The sequence below is a fragment of the Macaca fascicularis genome, chromosome 5 (assembly GCF_037993035.2).
Source record: "Macaca fascicularis isolate 582-1 chromosome 5, T2T-MFA8v1.1".
In the NCBI taxonomy this organism is placed as follows: domain Eukaryota; kingdom Metazoa; phylum Chordata; class Mammalia; order Primates; family Cercopithecidae; genus Macaca; species Macaca fascicularis.
Window position 1 is genome coordinate 5,012,707 of NC_088379.1, and position 16,096 is coordinate 5,028,802.

The 16,096-nt window shown below is 56.4% G+C and overlaps 1 protein-coding gene across 50 annotated transcripts in view; it reads left to right on the forward strand.

Moving 5' to 3' along the window:
* The window catches only part of ABLIM2 (actin binding LIM protein family member 2), a 218,272-nt gene that overhangs the window by 121,333 nt on the left and 80,843 nt on the right, over positions 1-16,096 (forward strand). For 24 of the 50 annotated variants that reach the window (XR_012434605.1, XR_012434606.1, XR_012434617.1 and 21 more), the window contains exons 10-13: positions 3,460-3,606; positions 6,789-6,821; positions 9,707-9,827; positions 11,634-11,732. Coding sequence is in view for 16 of the 50 variants with exons in the window: in XM_074039373.1 (XP_073895474.1) it covers positions 3,460-3,606; positions 6,789-6,821; positions 9,707-9,827; positions 11,634-11,732 (400 nt within the window). In the remaining 34 variants the exon portion in view is untranslated. The remainder of the gene's footprint in view (positions 1-3,459; positions 3,607-6,788; positions 6,822-9,706; positions 9,828-11,633; positions 11,733-16,096) is intronic. The other 26 variants (XR_012434609.1, XR_012434610.1, XR_012434622.1 and 23 more) reach the window with 3 other exon arrangements.

Consider the following 16,096-nt stretch of genomic DNA (forward strand, 5'->3'; position numbering starts at 1 on the left):
CATTTATTTTAAAAAATGAAAAAAAAAAACAACAGTACTCAGCACACCAGAGGAAATGAAAGCGTTTACATCCTGCCAGCCACAGTGGCCCTGCCGATGCTTCTGAGGCACCCTTCAGGTCTCGCTTCTGTGTGTGTATAATTTTTATAACATGGAGTCACCCTGAACATATTATTTTGTAACCTTTATTTCAACATGTCAGTAGTGCAGAGTATAAAAGCAGCATGCTTCCATTCTGTGTTATCATTGACTGGGTTATATGGTAATGATACTGTCGTAGGTGGCCATATTAGTGTGTATTGTGCTGGGTGGAGTGTGGCAGGGAAGAAAGCAAAGAGGAAAAACCCTTTACACATACTCGAGAGGCCTTCCGCCAATTAGAGAATGCCGTCTGTTGTCATGGCAACCACCCAAGGACTTGGCATGGGGAGAAGTGGATCTGCAAGGCTACTTAGCAACCTGTCTAGGGGGTCGGGCAGGGGCTGTTGGCATCCTGCAGGCTGCCCTCTCTGACCCCTGCCATCAGGGCCGGGTGGTTCAGGGAAGCCTGAGGAAGGCTGGGAAATAACCCAGGGCAAGGCGGCCCCCTATGCTGTGGGGCTGGACAGATGAATGCTGTGATCATCGCTGCTGGGAGGGGACGGAGGTGGGGAAGGGAGGATGCAACACTCACCTCTCCAGGCATCTGGCTGAGAGTTCACCTGACTTTTGCAAATGCTTGATTGGCTTTCGTTCAATTCACAAGCCCGCTGTCAAGCTCACAGCCGGGCAAGGGACTCAGTAATGAATCCTGGACCTCCAGGAGCCACAGTCTTGGGGGGATACAGGATGACTCAACAGATGAAGATCAACACTAACTTGGGGCAGGGGGGCCTCCACTGAGTTTGGAAGGAACAGAGGTGGAGCTCAGGGAAGGTGTGTGGGAAGGGCACGTCCCAGAGAGAGAACAGCAGGTGCAAAGCCCCCAGGCTGTGGGTGACTGGGAGCTGTAAGGACTTGAGTGCCAAGTGGCATGGATAAGTGGGTAAACAAGCACCAGAGTTCCAATTTCCCAGAAGGCAGAGGGGAATTGCTGAAAATCCTACAGGATCAGATCTACAAATGACTGACTCAGGATTGGATCTCAGGTCTTTTGAATCCTGCCGCAGGCTCCAAAGGGGCAGCCACAGATCTGAGACGTCAGAACTTCATTCTCTTCATGCACATCGCAAATGACAGGGTTCACCCCAAGACCCAACATCTCAGGAGAACCTCAAGCCTGGTGATCAGGGAAGACTTCATGGAGGAGGTGGGCTGGGGACTAACAGAGCTGGATGAATACAGGAAAGCTGGAGTAGGGGGCTGAACCTGGCACAGTTGGGGACATGGGGAAGAGACAGCTTAGGGTGAAGCTGCCAGGAACAGGAGGGCCAAGTTTTGGGGGCCATAATGAGGACTGGCATTGTCCAGCCAAGAACGGGCTCCCGGAAGGTTTGAGCTGAGAACACTGGGATGCATCTGGGCCTGAGAGGCGTTCCCCTGGCAGTGAGGCCTGGAAAGGGGAGAGCTGTGGTGGGGAGCACGGGCTCTGGAGTCAGCCAGCCAGGGTCACGTCCTGCCCTCCACCCTCCTGGCTCTGTGACTCTGGGCAAGTTACCCAACCTCTCTGGGCTCTGGCTTCTACATTGTGAAAAGGAGCTTCTGTGAGCACCCCTTCTTGGCATCATTGTGCTTTGTGAAGATGATGGAGGGCTCAGCTCAGTGCATGTCTTGGGGTAGAGAGCTCATTGTGTCCAGAGGAGGCTGAGGCCGGATCGAGAAGCAGCAACAGCAATCTCTACCAGAGTCACCTGTGGCTGGAAAATGCCCCAGGCAGCTCCTGGAGAGCCCAGAGCCAGGGAGAAGGGGACACGCAGGGGCAAGAGTGTGTGCACAGTGCACAGTGGGGTACTGCAGGGGAAGGCTGGGCAGAATCAGAGCGGAGAGCAGCACGCACCAGCTGGACCTGCCTGAGCAGACACGGGTTCTCCCGGCATTCCACATTCATTCAGCAAGGGCAGGAGCGCCTCTGCGGGCCAGGGTGGGCCAGGGGTAGACAAGACAGAAGGGCCCCCGACCCTGCTGAGGGGGTGTCCCAGCTGGCCTGTCAGATGCTAGGTGCTTTGCTGCCGGAGTGCATGTGAATGTATGTGAGTGCGTGTGGGCATGGGGGGCGGTGAATGTGAACTTGCTTGGTGGTGGTGGGGTGATTGTGTGCAAGTACGTGTGGGCAGGTGTGTCTGCACGTTTGTGGGTGAGTATGGGTGTGCAGGTGTGTGTGCCGGTGTGGGGGGTGTGCTGGATGTGTGTGAGTGAGCTGTGGGCCTGGGGAGTGATTGCATGTGTGAACACGTGTCAGTGTGTGGGTGTGGACACATGTATGCTAGTATGTGGGAGTGGGCCAGGATGTGAGGGGGTGTCTGTACCTCCACAGTCTCAGACAGACACGTTTTCTGTGTGGGGGTATGCGTGCATATGTGTGTAGTGCATGTGTGTGCCTGCATGTGTATACATGCATGTGTGTGTGTGCATGTGTGTGCATATGTGTGCACATGTATATGTAGGTATATATCATCGCCCTTTGTATCCATGGGTTCCACATCTGCAGAGTCAACCAACCTCAGATTGAAAATATTCTTACAAAACAATAAAAATAGCAAACAACAATAAAAGTTAATACAAATAAAATAATATAAAAATAATACAGTATTTTATTTATACAAATAAAAGAATACAGCATAGCATCCATTTACCCAGCATTTGCATTGTGTTAGGCATTACAAATCACCAAGAGATGATTTTAAGCAAATGGGAGGATGTGCACAGGCTACATGCAAATACCACGTAATTTTATTTAACAACCTGAGCATTTGAGGATTTGGGGATTTGAGAAGGGTCCCGGGACCAATCTCACATGAATAGTAAGGAATGCGTATGTGTTTGCCTATGTGTGTGTTTGTGTGTGTGTTTGCATGTGTGTGTCTGTGTTTGTACGTGTGCATGCATGTGCACATGTTTAAGCCATGAGCTGAGTCTGCCAGACCCCGTGCCAGGCACAGCACAGGTGTGGCCTCCTTGACCCCAGAGCCTTCGTATGTGATCATTTCCCTCACTTCGTGCAGAAGGAAACTGAGGTTTAGAGAAGACACTTCCGCAAGGCCTACTGGCTCTTTTGTGGCTGGGCCTCGGGACCCAGGCCCGCCTGCTCTGGAGTTCCCTGTGCTTTTGATCCTGTCCCCATTTCACCTATACCAGGAGCTGGGGGTGAGCTCAGACTCTGCCCGAAGTGTTGTGACCCCAGCACTCTCCTCACGGCTGCTGAACAGCCACTGCCCTCTGGTTTTGGGGGCACGGTCCTGTGGGATGCATCTGGCTTTGGGAGCACTGCCCTCTAGGATGTGGGTCTGACTGTCCCCTCCCCTATTCTCTTTCCCCCCTCAGGCCAAGCTTGGTGGTGAGATCCTGGACTACAGGGACTTGGCAGCCCTTCCTAAAAATAAGGCCATCTATGACATCGACCGCCCCGACATGATCTCCTACTCACCTTACATCAGCCACTCTGCAGGGGATAGGCAGAGCTACGGCGAGGTATGTACCCTGCCCACGTGGCCCTGGACACCTGTGCCCCCAAGTGCTGCCCTGCAGGACAGGCGTCATCCCTAGCTGTGTCCGATGGGGCCAGAGCCACTTCCATCTTCACCCACATGCTCAGCCTCTTCATGCCCATCAGAGAGCCACTTGCATGTCCGATTTCAGTAACGCCCAAGGCACTGTGGCCCCAAAGCTGCCATTGCTGAAGGAGTGAGCCTGGAAGCCTCCTTAACTGGAGCAGAAAGTAGGAAGCATGCTGATTTGTAGCAAAGATGACAGCAACTCAGTGAAAATCTCCTAATTTTCTTAAGCATTAGATTATTTTCATAAAGCATGAGATGCATTTCCTCTGTAGAAGACTCTTGGCCCTGGCCACCCTCACTGCCATGCTTCTGCCCCATGCTCCTCTGCCCCATGAATTCATGAGCCAATGTGACCAACCTGGTCGAACCGCAAATTATTTATTTCCTGGCACGCCTGTGGACGGCGTTCCTTACTCCTTAGAGGTTTCTTATTTAGAGCTGCTCTGTCCATTTCCTGTGGAATGCATTGTTGGTTTTTGCTTTTCCTCTTGTGGTTCTGAGGTTTCAACATGACCGTGGCTGCCTGGGGTAGAAGGAGGCATTGCCAGGCTGTTGGCCCGAGTGCGTGTGCTTTTGACATGCGTGCCGCCAGGCGTGGGGCTCCCCGGGATGGGGAAGCTCAGTCCTCTCAAACACGTTTCCCTTGGGCCTTCTCGTTTTGAGACTTCAACAAGGGCCTCTAGGGAAGCAAGAGCTGAGACTCCAGGGCAGCATGTTTGATGTGGATGGTGTGAGGGGAGAAAGCCATGGCTGCTGGGTGCACCTGCCGAGCTCAAGGGCTGTGCAGGGAGGGTGAGAAGAGCTCAGGGCTGGCAGGTGCCCTCCTGACTTGCTTCTGTCCCTGGGGATCACAGAATTTGAGGATGTGGGTGACAAACCCCACTGATAATGAGAGGGACCAGTGGGGGGAGCTAAGGGAGGGCATCCCGACCCGCATCCACCTGCACCCACACGCACCCACCCACCTGCACCCACCTACCAGCCACATACTTGCACCCACCTTTCTGCACCCACCTACCAGCCACCCACCTGCACCCCCTGCACCCACCCCCCACCCACCTGCACCCCCCTGCACCCACCCCCCACTTACCTGCACCCCCTGCACCCACCCACCACCCACCCACCTACCACCCACCTACCTGTACCCACCTACCACCCACCCACCTGCACCCCCCTGAACCCACCCACCACCCACCCACCTACCACCCACCCACCTGCACCCACCCACACGCACCTATCTACCTGTACCCACCTGCACCCACCCACCACCCACCTACCACCCGCCCACCCACCTACACCCACCTGCACCCACCCACCACCCACCTACCACCCGCCCACCCACCTACACCCACCTGCACCCACCCACCACCCACCTACCACCCGCCCACCCACCTACACCCACCTGCACCCACCCACCACCCTCCCACCCACTTGCACCCACCTACCACCACCTGCCACCCACCTACCTGTACCCACCTACCACTCACCACCCACCCACCTGCACCCACCTACCACCACCTACCACCCACCTACCTGTGCCCACTTACACCCACCTACCTGCACTCACCTGTACCCACCCACCACCCACCTGTACCCATCTACCCTGCCCAGGCTGGGTGTGGGCTTTATGGTCCAACATCTGGTCTGCACCTGGACCAGGCACTGGAAGACAGTCCGTGAGGACTCGCAACTTGGCCATAGGGTTGACACCCAAATCCAGTCCCTTCTTCCCTGCAAAGACCACAGGATGTGCTGGAGGAGGAGGAGTTGGTCTCGTGCTCCTCCTCCAACTCCTGACAGCCTTGGGGCATCGGGCACACCCTTTCCTGGTTTGAGTGCGTGTGTCCCTGCAGGAGGGCTCTGTGGCCATGAAGGGCCATAATGCAGAGGTGATGTGTGTGGGAGTGGGCTGGTATCACTCCCTGTCCTGCTCCCAGGGGTCTCATGGCGTGACCAGGACACAGCTTCCAGGCCCAAGTGGACATGGGCCCTTAGCTGTTGTCACTGAGGTTTCTTTCAGCCTCTCTGGGGCTGCGCCCCTCAAATGGCAGGACATGTGTGAACCATGGATGATCCTGACCCCAGGACCTGTCCCCAGAGAGCAGAGAAGGGGCAGGAAGGAAGGGGCTGTGACTTGGGAGTCACCCTCTGGGGAGACCTGGGATGGCCTCCCCACTCTGCTAAACCCTGGCACCTGTGTGTGAGCTCAGCCATAAAGTGCCACCCCGTGGGGCCTGCCTCGGCAGGTGGGCAGGGCCGGGTGCCTGGGTCAGGTGTGTCCATACAGAGCTTCCTCTACGCCGATGGCCAGGAGCAGCCTGAGGGTTCTCCCTCGATTCCATCATTTCACCCATAGCCTTCAGCTTCCCACCTCCCATGGCACGGGGCGGCACAGGGCCTGTGGCAGCCTCCCAGAGGCCGTCGAGTTATTGCTGTGTAATAACCATGGTTCCTGTGAACAGAGTGCCTCCCCGCTCTGCCGTGGGAACGGTATTCTCTTTCCCACTGCTTGCTCACCTCACAAGGGCTGTGCTCTTTCTGGGCCCCTTCTACCTCCATGACCCTCACTGAACATACGTGCAGGTGGTGGTGGATGGGGTGCCAGCCTGGGGAGACGGGTCAGCCTACTGTCTAGGTCCCCAGGGCCCCTGCGGCAGAGCCGGCTCCAACCCAAAGCCTCCTGATCGCCCTCTCTCTGCTGCGCACCTTTTCTCTCTTGTCCAGGGAAAACCAAGGCGATGGGCCCTCAGGATGTTGCTGCCCGTGCCCTGAGCCAGGGTCTTCCTTTTGGGAAAATACGTCTTCGTGGAGAACAGTGGGACATGGGGGTGGCCAGGTGGAGACAAGCTCTGGGCTCATTGGCACGAAATCAGTTTCCCCAGGGGCTTCTTTCTCTGGGAATAATTAACCACGTTTCTCCAAAGAGAAGGTTCTGGAGCCCTGTGTTGTGTCTCTTGGGTAGAGTTCTTTTCCTGTCTGGAGGATCAGGGCTCTGTGTGGGTGTTTGCGCCCGTGTTGCCTGCCAGTCACGGAACTGCTCTCTCCCTCTCTGCCTGGCGCCAGCACTAACGGCCACTTTGTGTGTTGTGTCCACAGTCCCCTCAGTTGCTCTCGCCAACGCCGACCGAGGTAACCACCACCCTCTCACCTGCCCCCGCTTGCCGTGGCGCTGCCGCCCAGGTTATAAACATAACCGCCCAGCTGACCCCCGGGAAGGGCCTCCTTGGCGGCTCTTCACCACAGGGCCCCGGGCCACGGCCCTTGTGACGTGGGGCATCCTCCTGGCTGCTGGTTATTTTTATGATCACACCGCACCTGCATGCCTCCCCCGTGTGTCTGCCAGCCCTGCCGATGTGGCCGCCTGGGACGCGGGTCTCCCCTAAGCAGATCGTGGTCTGGGCTGTGGCTTCCTTTAGGGGAAAATTCAGGAGCCTGACTGAGCCTGGCTGAGCCTGGGAGCGCTTTCTGCCTCCTGCCTCTCCACGTGGGATGTATGGGAAGCACCCAGTCCTCGTGGAGAAACACTGGACATGTCTCTCTACAAAAGAGCTTTTACTGTTAGTGGTCTAGTTGTTTGTTTTTTTTTTTGTTTGTTTCTCAAAATTCATCAGTGACATAGACAGCTGCCAATCAGACTGCAGTCTGTGCGGCCGCACAGGTGGCCGCAGCAGAAACATGTCATGGTAGCCAGGAACAGAGAGCCCAGGCAGCGGCCGTGCCCTGAGCTCTTCCCCTGTGCTTGGTGCCGTTGTAAACATTTTATAGGCTGGGCGTGGTGGCTCACACCTGTAATCCCAGCACTTTGGGAGGCCAAGGTGAGCAGATCACCTGAGGTCAGGAGTTCGAGACCAGCCTGGCCAAAACATAGTGAAACCCCGCCTCCACTAAAAATACAAAAATTACCCAGGCGTGGTGACACGTGCCTGTAATCCCAGCTACTTAGGAGGCTGAGCCAGGAGAATTGCTTAAACCCAGGAGACAGAGGTTGCAGTGAGATGAGATCACACCACTACATTCCAGCCTGGGTGATAGAGCAAGACTCTGTCTCAAAAAAAAAAAAAAATATATATATATATATATATTTATTCATCCCCCACCACGACCCCCAGAGGCAAGTTCTGTGATTTTCCCCAGTTTACCGCAGAGAAACTGAGGCACAGGGAAGTCATATAACCTTTCCAGGGTCACGCACTCTGAGGTGCGGGAGGATTTCAGCCCAGCGGGTGACTCAGAGCCTGTGCTCACCCACTGGGCTCTCCAGCCTCCTGCTCCAGACGGCCTGCCCCACGGGAGCTGTGACGGCCGTGGTACCTGGGTGCTATATCCCTAGGGCAGTGATTCCTATGTACCGGTGACTTTTGATGTCCCAGGCCTGGGGCCAGGCATCGTTTCATCTCCTCATTTACCTGCACAGGGAACCCCTGAGGGAGGGATGTCAGCTCCCCTTCCAGATGAGGTGAAGGGTCTGCCTGACCCAGAGCACACTCCTGGAAAGAGCCTGGTCTCCCTGCAGAGGTCCCTGTCTCGGGCTGTACCCCAGAGTGGGGCACAAAAGCACGCACACTTGCTCAGTGGGAGGCTGCACAGCCATGCACAGCCTGCAAGCTTCTGGTCCAGAGGTGGTCACTGTGGTCACAGGACCTCGGCCACCCTCATTGGGACTTGCCTGCTTCCTGCCTTCCCTGCCCAGAGCCAGGATTCCCAATCCAGCCCTTAGGAGTGGTCTGAGGCTGAGTTCCTCCCCAGCTCCTGACAGCTTTGGAGAACCGGAATCTTCTGCAGAGCCCCCTGCCTGGCTTCTCTGCTTGACTCCTTAGCCTGTCCCCGTAGACACTGCGCTGGGGGACGGTAGAGGAACAGGGCAAGTGTGGGCCTTGGTGGTGCTGTTCTGCTGGAAGAACATGGCCAGCAGCATCGGGGCATCAAACCCTTGGATCCAGGGATGTGACGGCCAAACACGCAATGGGCCACTTGCACCTAGCTGCTGAACCTGCATGGAGCTGGCAAGCCCTGAGTCCAGGCTGAACAAGGAGCCAGGACACCTGTAAGGTGGACAGGGCTGTGCAGAGGACACCCGGGGTAGAGAGACAGGGCACTAGCCAGCCCGAGAGAGTATGCCCCTGGCTGGGGTTAGACAGTCGCCAAAGGGTGCAGGGCGAAGCCCAGGTAGGAACCTAGCATGAGGGCTGGCCTGAGCACATGGAGGTGGCGCACTAGGCAGGTGTTAGGGACAGCACACCTTGGGGTGGGAGACATGCTCCAACAGGCCAGGGGAGCCATGGGCCCAGACCAGGAATTCCTTTGCTCATCGCAGTGCTGGCCTTGAGGGCAAAACAGCAGCATCCACCCTGCAGCAGGACACTGGGCTGGGCCATGTAATGACCCAGGCCAGCATGCCAAGCTGTGGTGGGCCGGGCAGCCTGCTCTCCCCCGTGCCATGGTGCCACGCCACGCCACCTGCCTCCCGCTCTGCCTGCTGCAAACAGCTGCTCCTGCTTGGATGAAGTCTGCCATGTCATTGCTTGTGGGTTTGACTCAACTGGGCTTCCCGGCCTGGGATGGAGTACCTTTCTACCTCCAAATGTGCCTCCAGGGCCGTTAGAGACCCCAGTTCACACGTGAGAAGCCCCCCTCAGGACTGGGGGAGTCTCTGTGGTTCTCACACTGTGTTCTAAGAGCTGGGCGCTGGCAAGGGTCAGGCAGGAGGAGACCCGGAGGATGAAGCTGGAGCCCCGACCTGCAGCAGGGGAAGATGGGGATCCTCGCCAGTGGGTCCCTGTACCACACCCTGTGGCAAGGATCCAGCAGGCACAGCGGGGACTGTGTCTGCACCACACCAGCCCCACTTGGCTCTTCAGGCCTGCCCTGACAGGTGCAGGAGATTCCCACATGGGGCCATGTTGAGTCATCCGCTGGATCAGGAGGGCAAACACCAAATGGTGTGGGGAGATGGGTGGAAAGGGGTGGGCAGTGCTCCCAGCCTGGATGTTCACAAGCTACATCTTCCCTCCCAGGGGGATCAGGATGACCGGTCCTACAAGCAGTGCCGGACCTCCAGCCCAAGCTCCACTGGGTCGGTCAGCCTCGGGCGCTATACCCCGACTTCACGGTCACCACAGCACTACAGCCGTCCAGGTACTTGGCCCCCTGGTTCCTCTGAGCCCCCAGGATGCTGTCTTTCTCGTTGTTGTTGTTGTTGTTGTTGTTGTTGTTGTTGTTGTTTTTCTTTTATAAGTGGCCTTTTTCTTATGCAACTGGAGACATGATGAAAATGGGTGGGATTGTCAGCAGGTGGGTGGCTAGAACCTGTTCATTTAGTGGCATAAAGAAAAGGACCTCCTTGTACCTTGGGGTGAGGTGAGCTGCAGAGGCTGCCCTGCGGGTTGGTGGAGCCCTCTGTGGGGCACACGTCCTGGGGAGCACACACTGAGCACTTCGATTCCAGCTAATGATTTGGTGGCAAGAGATGTCAGGACGATAAGACAGCACATGTGTTAGGAGAGCAGACGTCAGCCGGCTGCAAACTCATGTGGGTCTCAGAAGACTCAAGCTGGGAAAACAAAGTCAGTAGTGGAAAAATTAAGCCCATTAACATTTCACCTGTGGGTAGGTTGGTCACCCAGTGACAGCTGTCCTCGTGGGAGAATGGGTGAGAGGCCCCCGCCAGTCAGGAGGGAGCCCCGAGGCAGGTCCTCTCCACATGTATCACCTCATCCCCTGCCTGGCGCCCAGCTGTGTTATCAATCCCTGTAGCTGTGAAACTCCTCAACCCCCTGAGCGTGTCAAAGCCACGACAGGGACGCTCCACACAGACACTGCCTTTTGAGGGATTTTTCCAAGCTGCTTCCTTCCTGGCCAGCTGCTGCATGGCTCCATTTATACATCCATGGACTATGGCTCTTATTTTTGCAGCCTTTGTGGAAAAATCAAAACTCATTCATTTGCAAAGTTATTTCCATTGACTGCAATGCGCCTGGTACATTCTGCTCAATAAATGTTGAGAAAGTGGGTAAAGGAGTGCGTGCATGAGTGAGTGAGTGGTAAATGAGTGAATGAGTGCATGAATGAGTGAATTAGTGAGTGAATGAATAAGTGAGCAAGTGAATGAATGAATGAGTGAACAAGTGAATGAGTCAGTGAGTGAATGAGTGATTGAATGAGTGAGCAAATAAGGGAATGAGTGAGTGAGTGAATGAGTGATTGAATGAGTGAGTGAGCAAGTGAATGAATGAGTGAATTGATGAGTGAATGAATGAATGAGTGAATGAGTCAGTGAGTAAATAAGTGATTGAATGAGTGAGTGAGCAAATAAGGGAATGAGTGAGTGAGTGAATGAGTGATTGAATGAGTAAGTGAGCAAGCAAGGGAGTGAGTGAATGACTGAGTGAATGAATGAGTGAAGAAATGAGTGAGTGAGCGAGCAGGTGAGTTAAAGGCAGTCAACTTTATTGAGCTCCTCGTCCTAAGGGCCCTTTGCTGGCTCAGCTGCCATAGCACAAGGACAGCCTGGGCTTGTTGACTGCACTTGGCCCGGGCTAACCCGAGAGCCAAGCTTGCATCTTGCCGGGCAAGTCCGGTGAGGATATCTGGTGGCAGACCACTCCCTGAACTGCTTTCCAGCTGAGTCCTTGATCCCCAGGAGACCCCCAGTGCTAAGCGACAGGCCTGGCTGGGGACCCAACACCCCCGGGGAACCCCGGCCCAAGGCTCCTATGCAGCAGCCGGGGCCTCTGCCTGGTCCTCTGAGGTCCGGTTTCCTCGCTCCGTACCTGGAGGAGAGTGGTCTAAAACGTGTTCGGTGACCCCCTTCAGGTGCAAAAAGGTGTGCATTCCTCGAGAGAGGAAGCAACAGTGTTCCTAGCAGGGTGGGGATGAGGAATATGTGTGGCTTTGCACCAGCCAGCCCAGGTTGACTCTGACTTGCTCTCTGTTACCCCGTAGCTGGTACTGTGAGTGTGGGTACCAGTAGCTGCCTCTCCCTGTCCCAACACCCAAGCCCTACATCCGTGTCCAGACATCATTACATCCCCTACTTCCGAGGTAAGGCGCGCAGTGCTGTGGGCTGTGGGTGCTCACGGGTGTCCACGCCTGGCGTCTATGTGCTCGCTGTCCATGTCTGCCGCATGGCTTCACCAGAGCCCCTGTTTCATGCCCTGTGCCCCTCACTGTGTGTGTCTTGTGCGTCTGGCTCTGTGTGTCCGTGTGCAAATTTTCCTGGAAGGAAAACTTAGGTACCTTGTTACATAAAGGAACAGAAGAGACAGAGGGCTTGGAAAGCTACAGGAAGAGGGCACCAGGGTTCCCGCACACCCACCCACAAGCTTTGTCTTCAGAACCCTCACCCAAGTCACCACCTCTGATTTCATGCGTCAGCCGGGGGCACAGGTGCTCTCAGGGTTTGTGTTCAGGAGCGGAAGCTGCGCTATGCAGAGGGCCCTGACTCTTCCACAGCCCCAGGCTTCTGGGGCCCAGGGCAGGGTTCACACCCAGTGTGGCTCCAACTCTCGGCTCTTCCAGGAGTGGATGAGCCACCCACATCCCTGCACGGGCACCCACATCCCTGCACGGGCACCTACATCCCTGCACAGGCACCCACATGCAGGGCCCGCAGGGCCGCACACTCAGATAAAAGGCCACTGCAGACACGCACACTCAGATAAAAGGCCACTGCAGACACGCACACTCAGATAAAAGGCCACTGCAGACACGCACACTCAGATAAAAGGCCACTGCAGACACGCACACTCAGATAAAAGGCCACTGCAGACACGCACACTCAGATAAAAGGCCACTGCAGACACGCACACTCAGATAAAAGGCCACTGCAGACACGCACACTCAGATAAAAGGCCACTGCAGACACGCACACTCAGATAAAAGGCCACTGCAGACACGCACACTCAGATAAAAGGCCACTGCAGACACGCACACTCAGATAAAAGGCCACTGCAGACACGCACACTCAGATAAAAGGCCACTGCAGACACGCACACTCAGATAAAAGGCCACTGCAGACACGCACACTCAGATAAAAGGCCACTGCAGACACGCACACTGAAATAAAAGGCCGCTGCCGACACAGTGCTGTCTGCAAGCCAGGAAAAACAGTCTCAGGAGAAGCCACGCCCTGCCAGACCCGGCTCAGAGATGTCCAGCCTGCAGCGCTGTGAGGGGAAATATGCCTGTTGTTTAAGCCACGCGGGCTGTGGTATTTTGTGACACAGCCCCAGCTGGCCAGCGCACCGCAGAAAGACTCAGAGCATTAGAGGAGGCAGCAACGATGTTCTCACCAGTTCCCCAAGCAATGCAATAATTCCCCATCCTGAGCAGCTGCTGAGGGGGCATGTCTCTGGAAAAAACCTCCCAGGCCACGGGGAGTGAGAAGGTGGGGCAGGCAGCTGGACCCTCTGTCATTGGATGGTCACCAAACGGGGTTCATTCGGACCTGCACACCCCTCTGTGTGCCTCATCATCATTGCTCTGGGCAGGCCCCATGGCCTACTGAGAAGAGAGTTCCTGGCCATTGATGGACATGGCCGTCCTCATTTTTCTGGGGACCTGTCCCTACAGCTTTGGGATGATCTGACTCCTTTGAGAAGAAGCAAAGTCCTCAGCCGGGTTCAATGGCTCATACCTGTAATCCCACTGCTTTGAGAGGCCAAAGCAGGAGAATCACTTGAGGCCAGGAGTTTAAGACTAGCCTGGGAAACCTAGTGAGACCCCTTGTCTGAAAAAAAAAAAAAAAAAAAAAAAGCCAGGCATGGTGGTGCATGCCTGTAATCCCAACTCCTTGGGAGGCTGAGACGGGAGGATTGCTTCAGCCCAGGAGTGTGAAGCCACAGTGAGCTATGATCGTGCCACTCCATGCCAGCCTGGGCAACAGAGCAAGACCCTGTCTCAGACAATAACAAACAAACAAAAGAAGCAAAGCCAGAAAGGGCACCTCCCCAGAGCAGGAGCATGGCCAGCAGGGCCTTTGTTGTGTGTGATCCACGGCAGTCGTGTGGCAGGGGGAACTCCCAAAACCCAGTGTGAATCTAACCATTTGGGTGAGTCACAGCAGGTCACCCCAGGAGATACTGCTGCTCCTGTTGCTCTGTGCCAGGAGGCCCTGGACACCTGGCTCTCCTCCTACCTTCAGCCCTCCTTCTGGTGTGGCTGTCCCAACTGTGGGTCCCTGAGAGGGGCATGGCCAGAGCCGAGGGCAGGCTCACCCCACTTCCCAGGCAGCCCGTGTGAGCAGCCTCTGTGGGGCCTAGAGCCAGAGCCAGCCCTGGTGACCCTCCCCCCCGGCCCCGTCCTGAGTGTCCACCGTCTATTTCTTATAGTTCAGGGTGAGGAAGGCCCAGGACAGGCCCCCTGGGGAGCAGCCCCCTCCTCAGCTCCCCAGACAGCTAAGGAGAGAAGCCAAGGACTGGCAGCCCCTCCCCTTCCTTCCACGCCTTGTAGCAGAAGAGAGAGTTTGGAGGCTGCCCACCTACCCACCCCACCACCACAATGCGGCTCCAAAGCCGTCTATGCCACAGCCCCTCCAAGGGCATCTCCTGGGGCAAGAGGCACCATCCCTTTGAGACCTCCCCTGGTTGGGGACAGGTTTTTGCCTCTTTGATGCCCATCTCTGCCCTGGTTCCCCCGGCCACATTGCCTGCCAGTGCCCTTCATTCAGAAATCACACGAGGCCAGGCGTGGTGGCTCACACCTGTAATCCCAGCACTTTGGAAGGCCAAGGTGGGTGGATCACCTGAGGTCAGGAGTTCGAGACCAGCCTGGCGAACATGGTGAAACCACATCTCTACTAGAAATTTAAAAAAAAAAAAAATAGCCAGGCATGGTGGCACACCTGTAGTCCCAGCTATTAGGGAGTCTGAGGCGGGAGGATTGCTTGAACCCAGGAGGCGGAGGTTGCAGTGAGCTGAGACTGAGCCACTGCACTCCAGCCTGGGCGACGGAGTGAGAGTACATCTCAAAAAAAAAAAAAAAAGAGAAAAAAATCACACAAAGCCGCCTGACCTCCCCTCTGGTGTCCAGTGTGGGGGAGCCTGGCACCCCCATGGTCTGCCCCTACTCAACTCCCCTGGCTGTCCGTGACCTTGGGAACACCCACCCTATTTCCAGAATGTACTCCTGAGGGAACTGAGGCTCAGAAAAAAACCACTGGTCAAAACCCAGAGTGGCCCTCAAAGCTCCTTCCGGCAGAGCCCAAGGTCAGGCTTCTACGCGGGGCTCCGTTCACAAGTGTGTTCACCCTCAGGTCCTGGGTCGACCTCGGAGGCCACACGAAGGCACCTGCCCTCCTCTGCAGCATGGGCTCCAGTGTGTCCCAGCCTAGGACCTCCTGGTGGCAGCCCCCGGGGTCAGCTGGACACCACGCAGCATCGCCTGCCCTCTGGGAAAGCCCTTCCTGTTTGCTCCACGGGCTCCTCTGGCATCTCTGGCCCCTCCCAGTGGACATTTCCCTCAGGACAGCACTGTAGGGGGGCGGCTCCCTGAGGCAAGGCCTGGCCCCACCCCCACCGAATGCTGGCAGGGCCCCACCCCCGGCACACCTTCCCACCAAGACCCAGCTTCCGGAGAGGTGCTGGCCACAGCCGTGGGCACTTTTGTGTGAATTTCAGTCCCTGGTGGGTCCCCTGCAGAGGAGCTGGCAGCAGGGACAGGCAGGTGCAGGCTGGGAGGGGAGTTGGTGCTGCTGAGGCTGCTGGCCAGGCAGCCTCCATGCGCTGAGCGGTGGGCCCACTCTGAACCCCTGGCCTGAGAAGGAAGGAGGGAGGGGCCCTGGGATGGAGCCTCAGGTCTGGCCCACACCCTCCACTGCCCGGACCCCGGCAGTGCCTCTTCATCGTGCTGAGCGGCCATTCCCTCAGCTGCAAAAGGGCCTCATCCCTGAAGCATCGTCCTCAGGGTGATTGTGGTTGAGGACCCAGGATGTGGCTGTGCATTGCAGTATGGGCGTCATCCTACCCGGCCTGCCCGTGGCTGCCAGCTGGCCTCTCTGTGGCGTCACCTGGAGGAGGCTCCACAGGAGCCAGCTGAGCCAGCACCAGGGACACGCTGGGCCACTGGGAGCACCAAGATGAAGGATGTGGCATTGGATTGTAAACTACAGTATAATAGCAAGAGCGGTCAGTCCGCACGGATCTACATAAATGTTGAGTAAACAAATAAATGGAGAGAAAGCGAGATCTCCCACACAGAGGAATTCCAAATAACGTGAGCAGATGCCTTGTCCGCCAGGAGGGGTTGTAACTCCCACTTCTGACGTGTGGACAAGCGTGGGCTGCACAGAGTGGCTCCTTCCCGAGAGTGCCATGTGGGAGGGGAGAGAAGGAGCAAGTCCACCCTGGAGAATCCTGACGAGCATGACCCGGTCAGCAAGGCCACCGCGGTCAGTGATCCACTCTGCT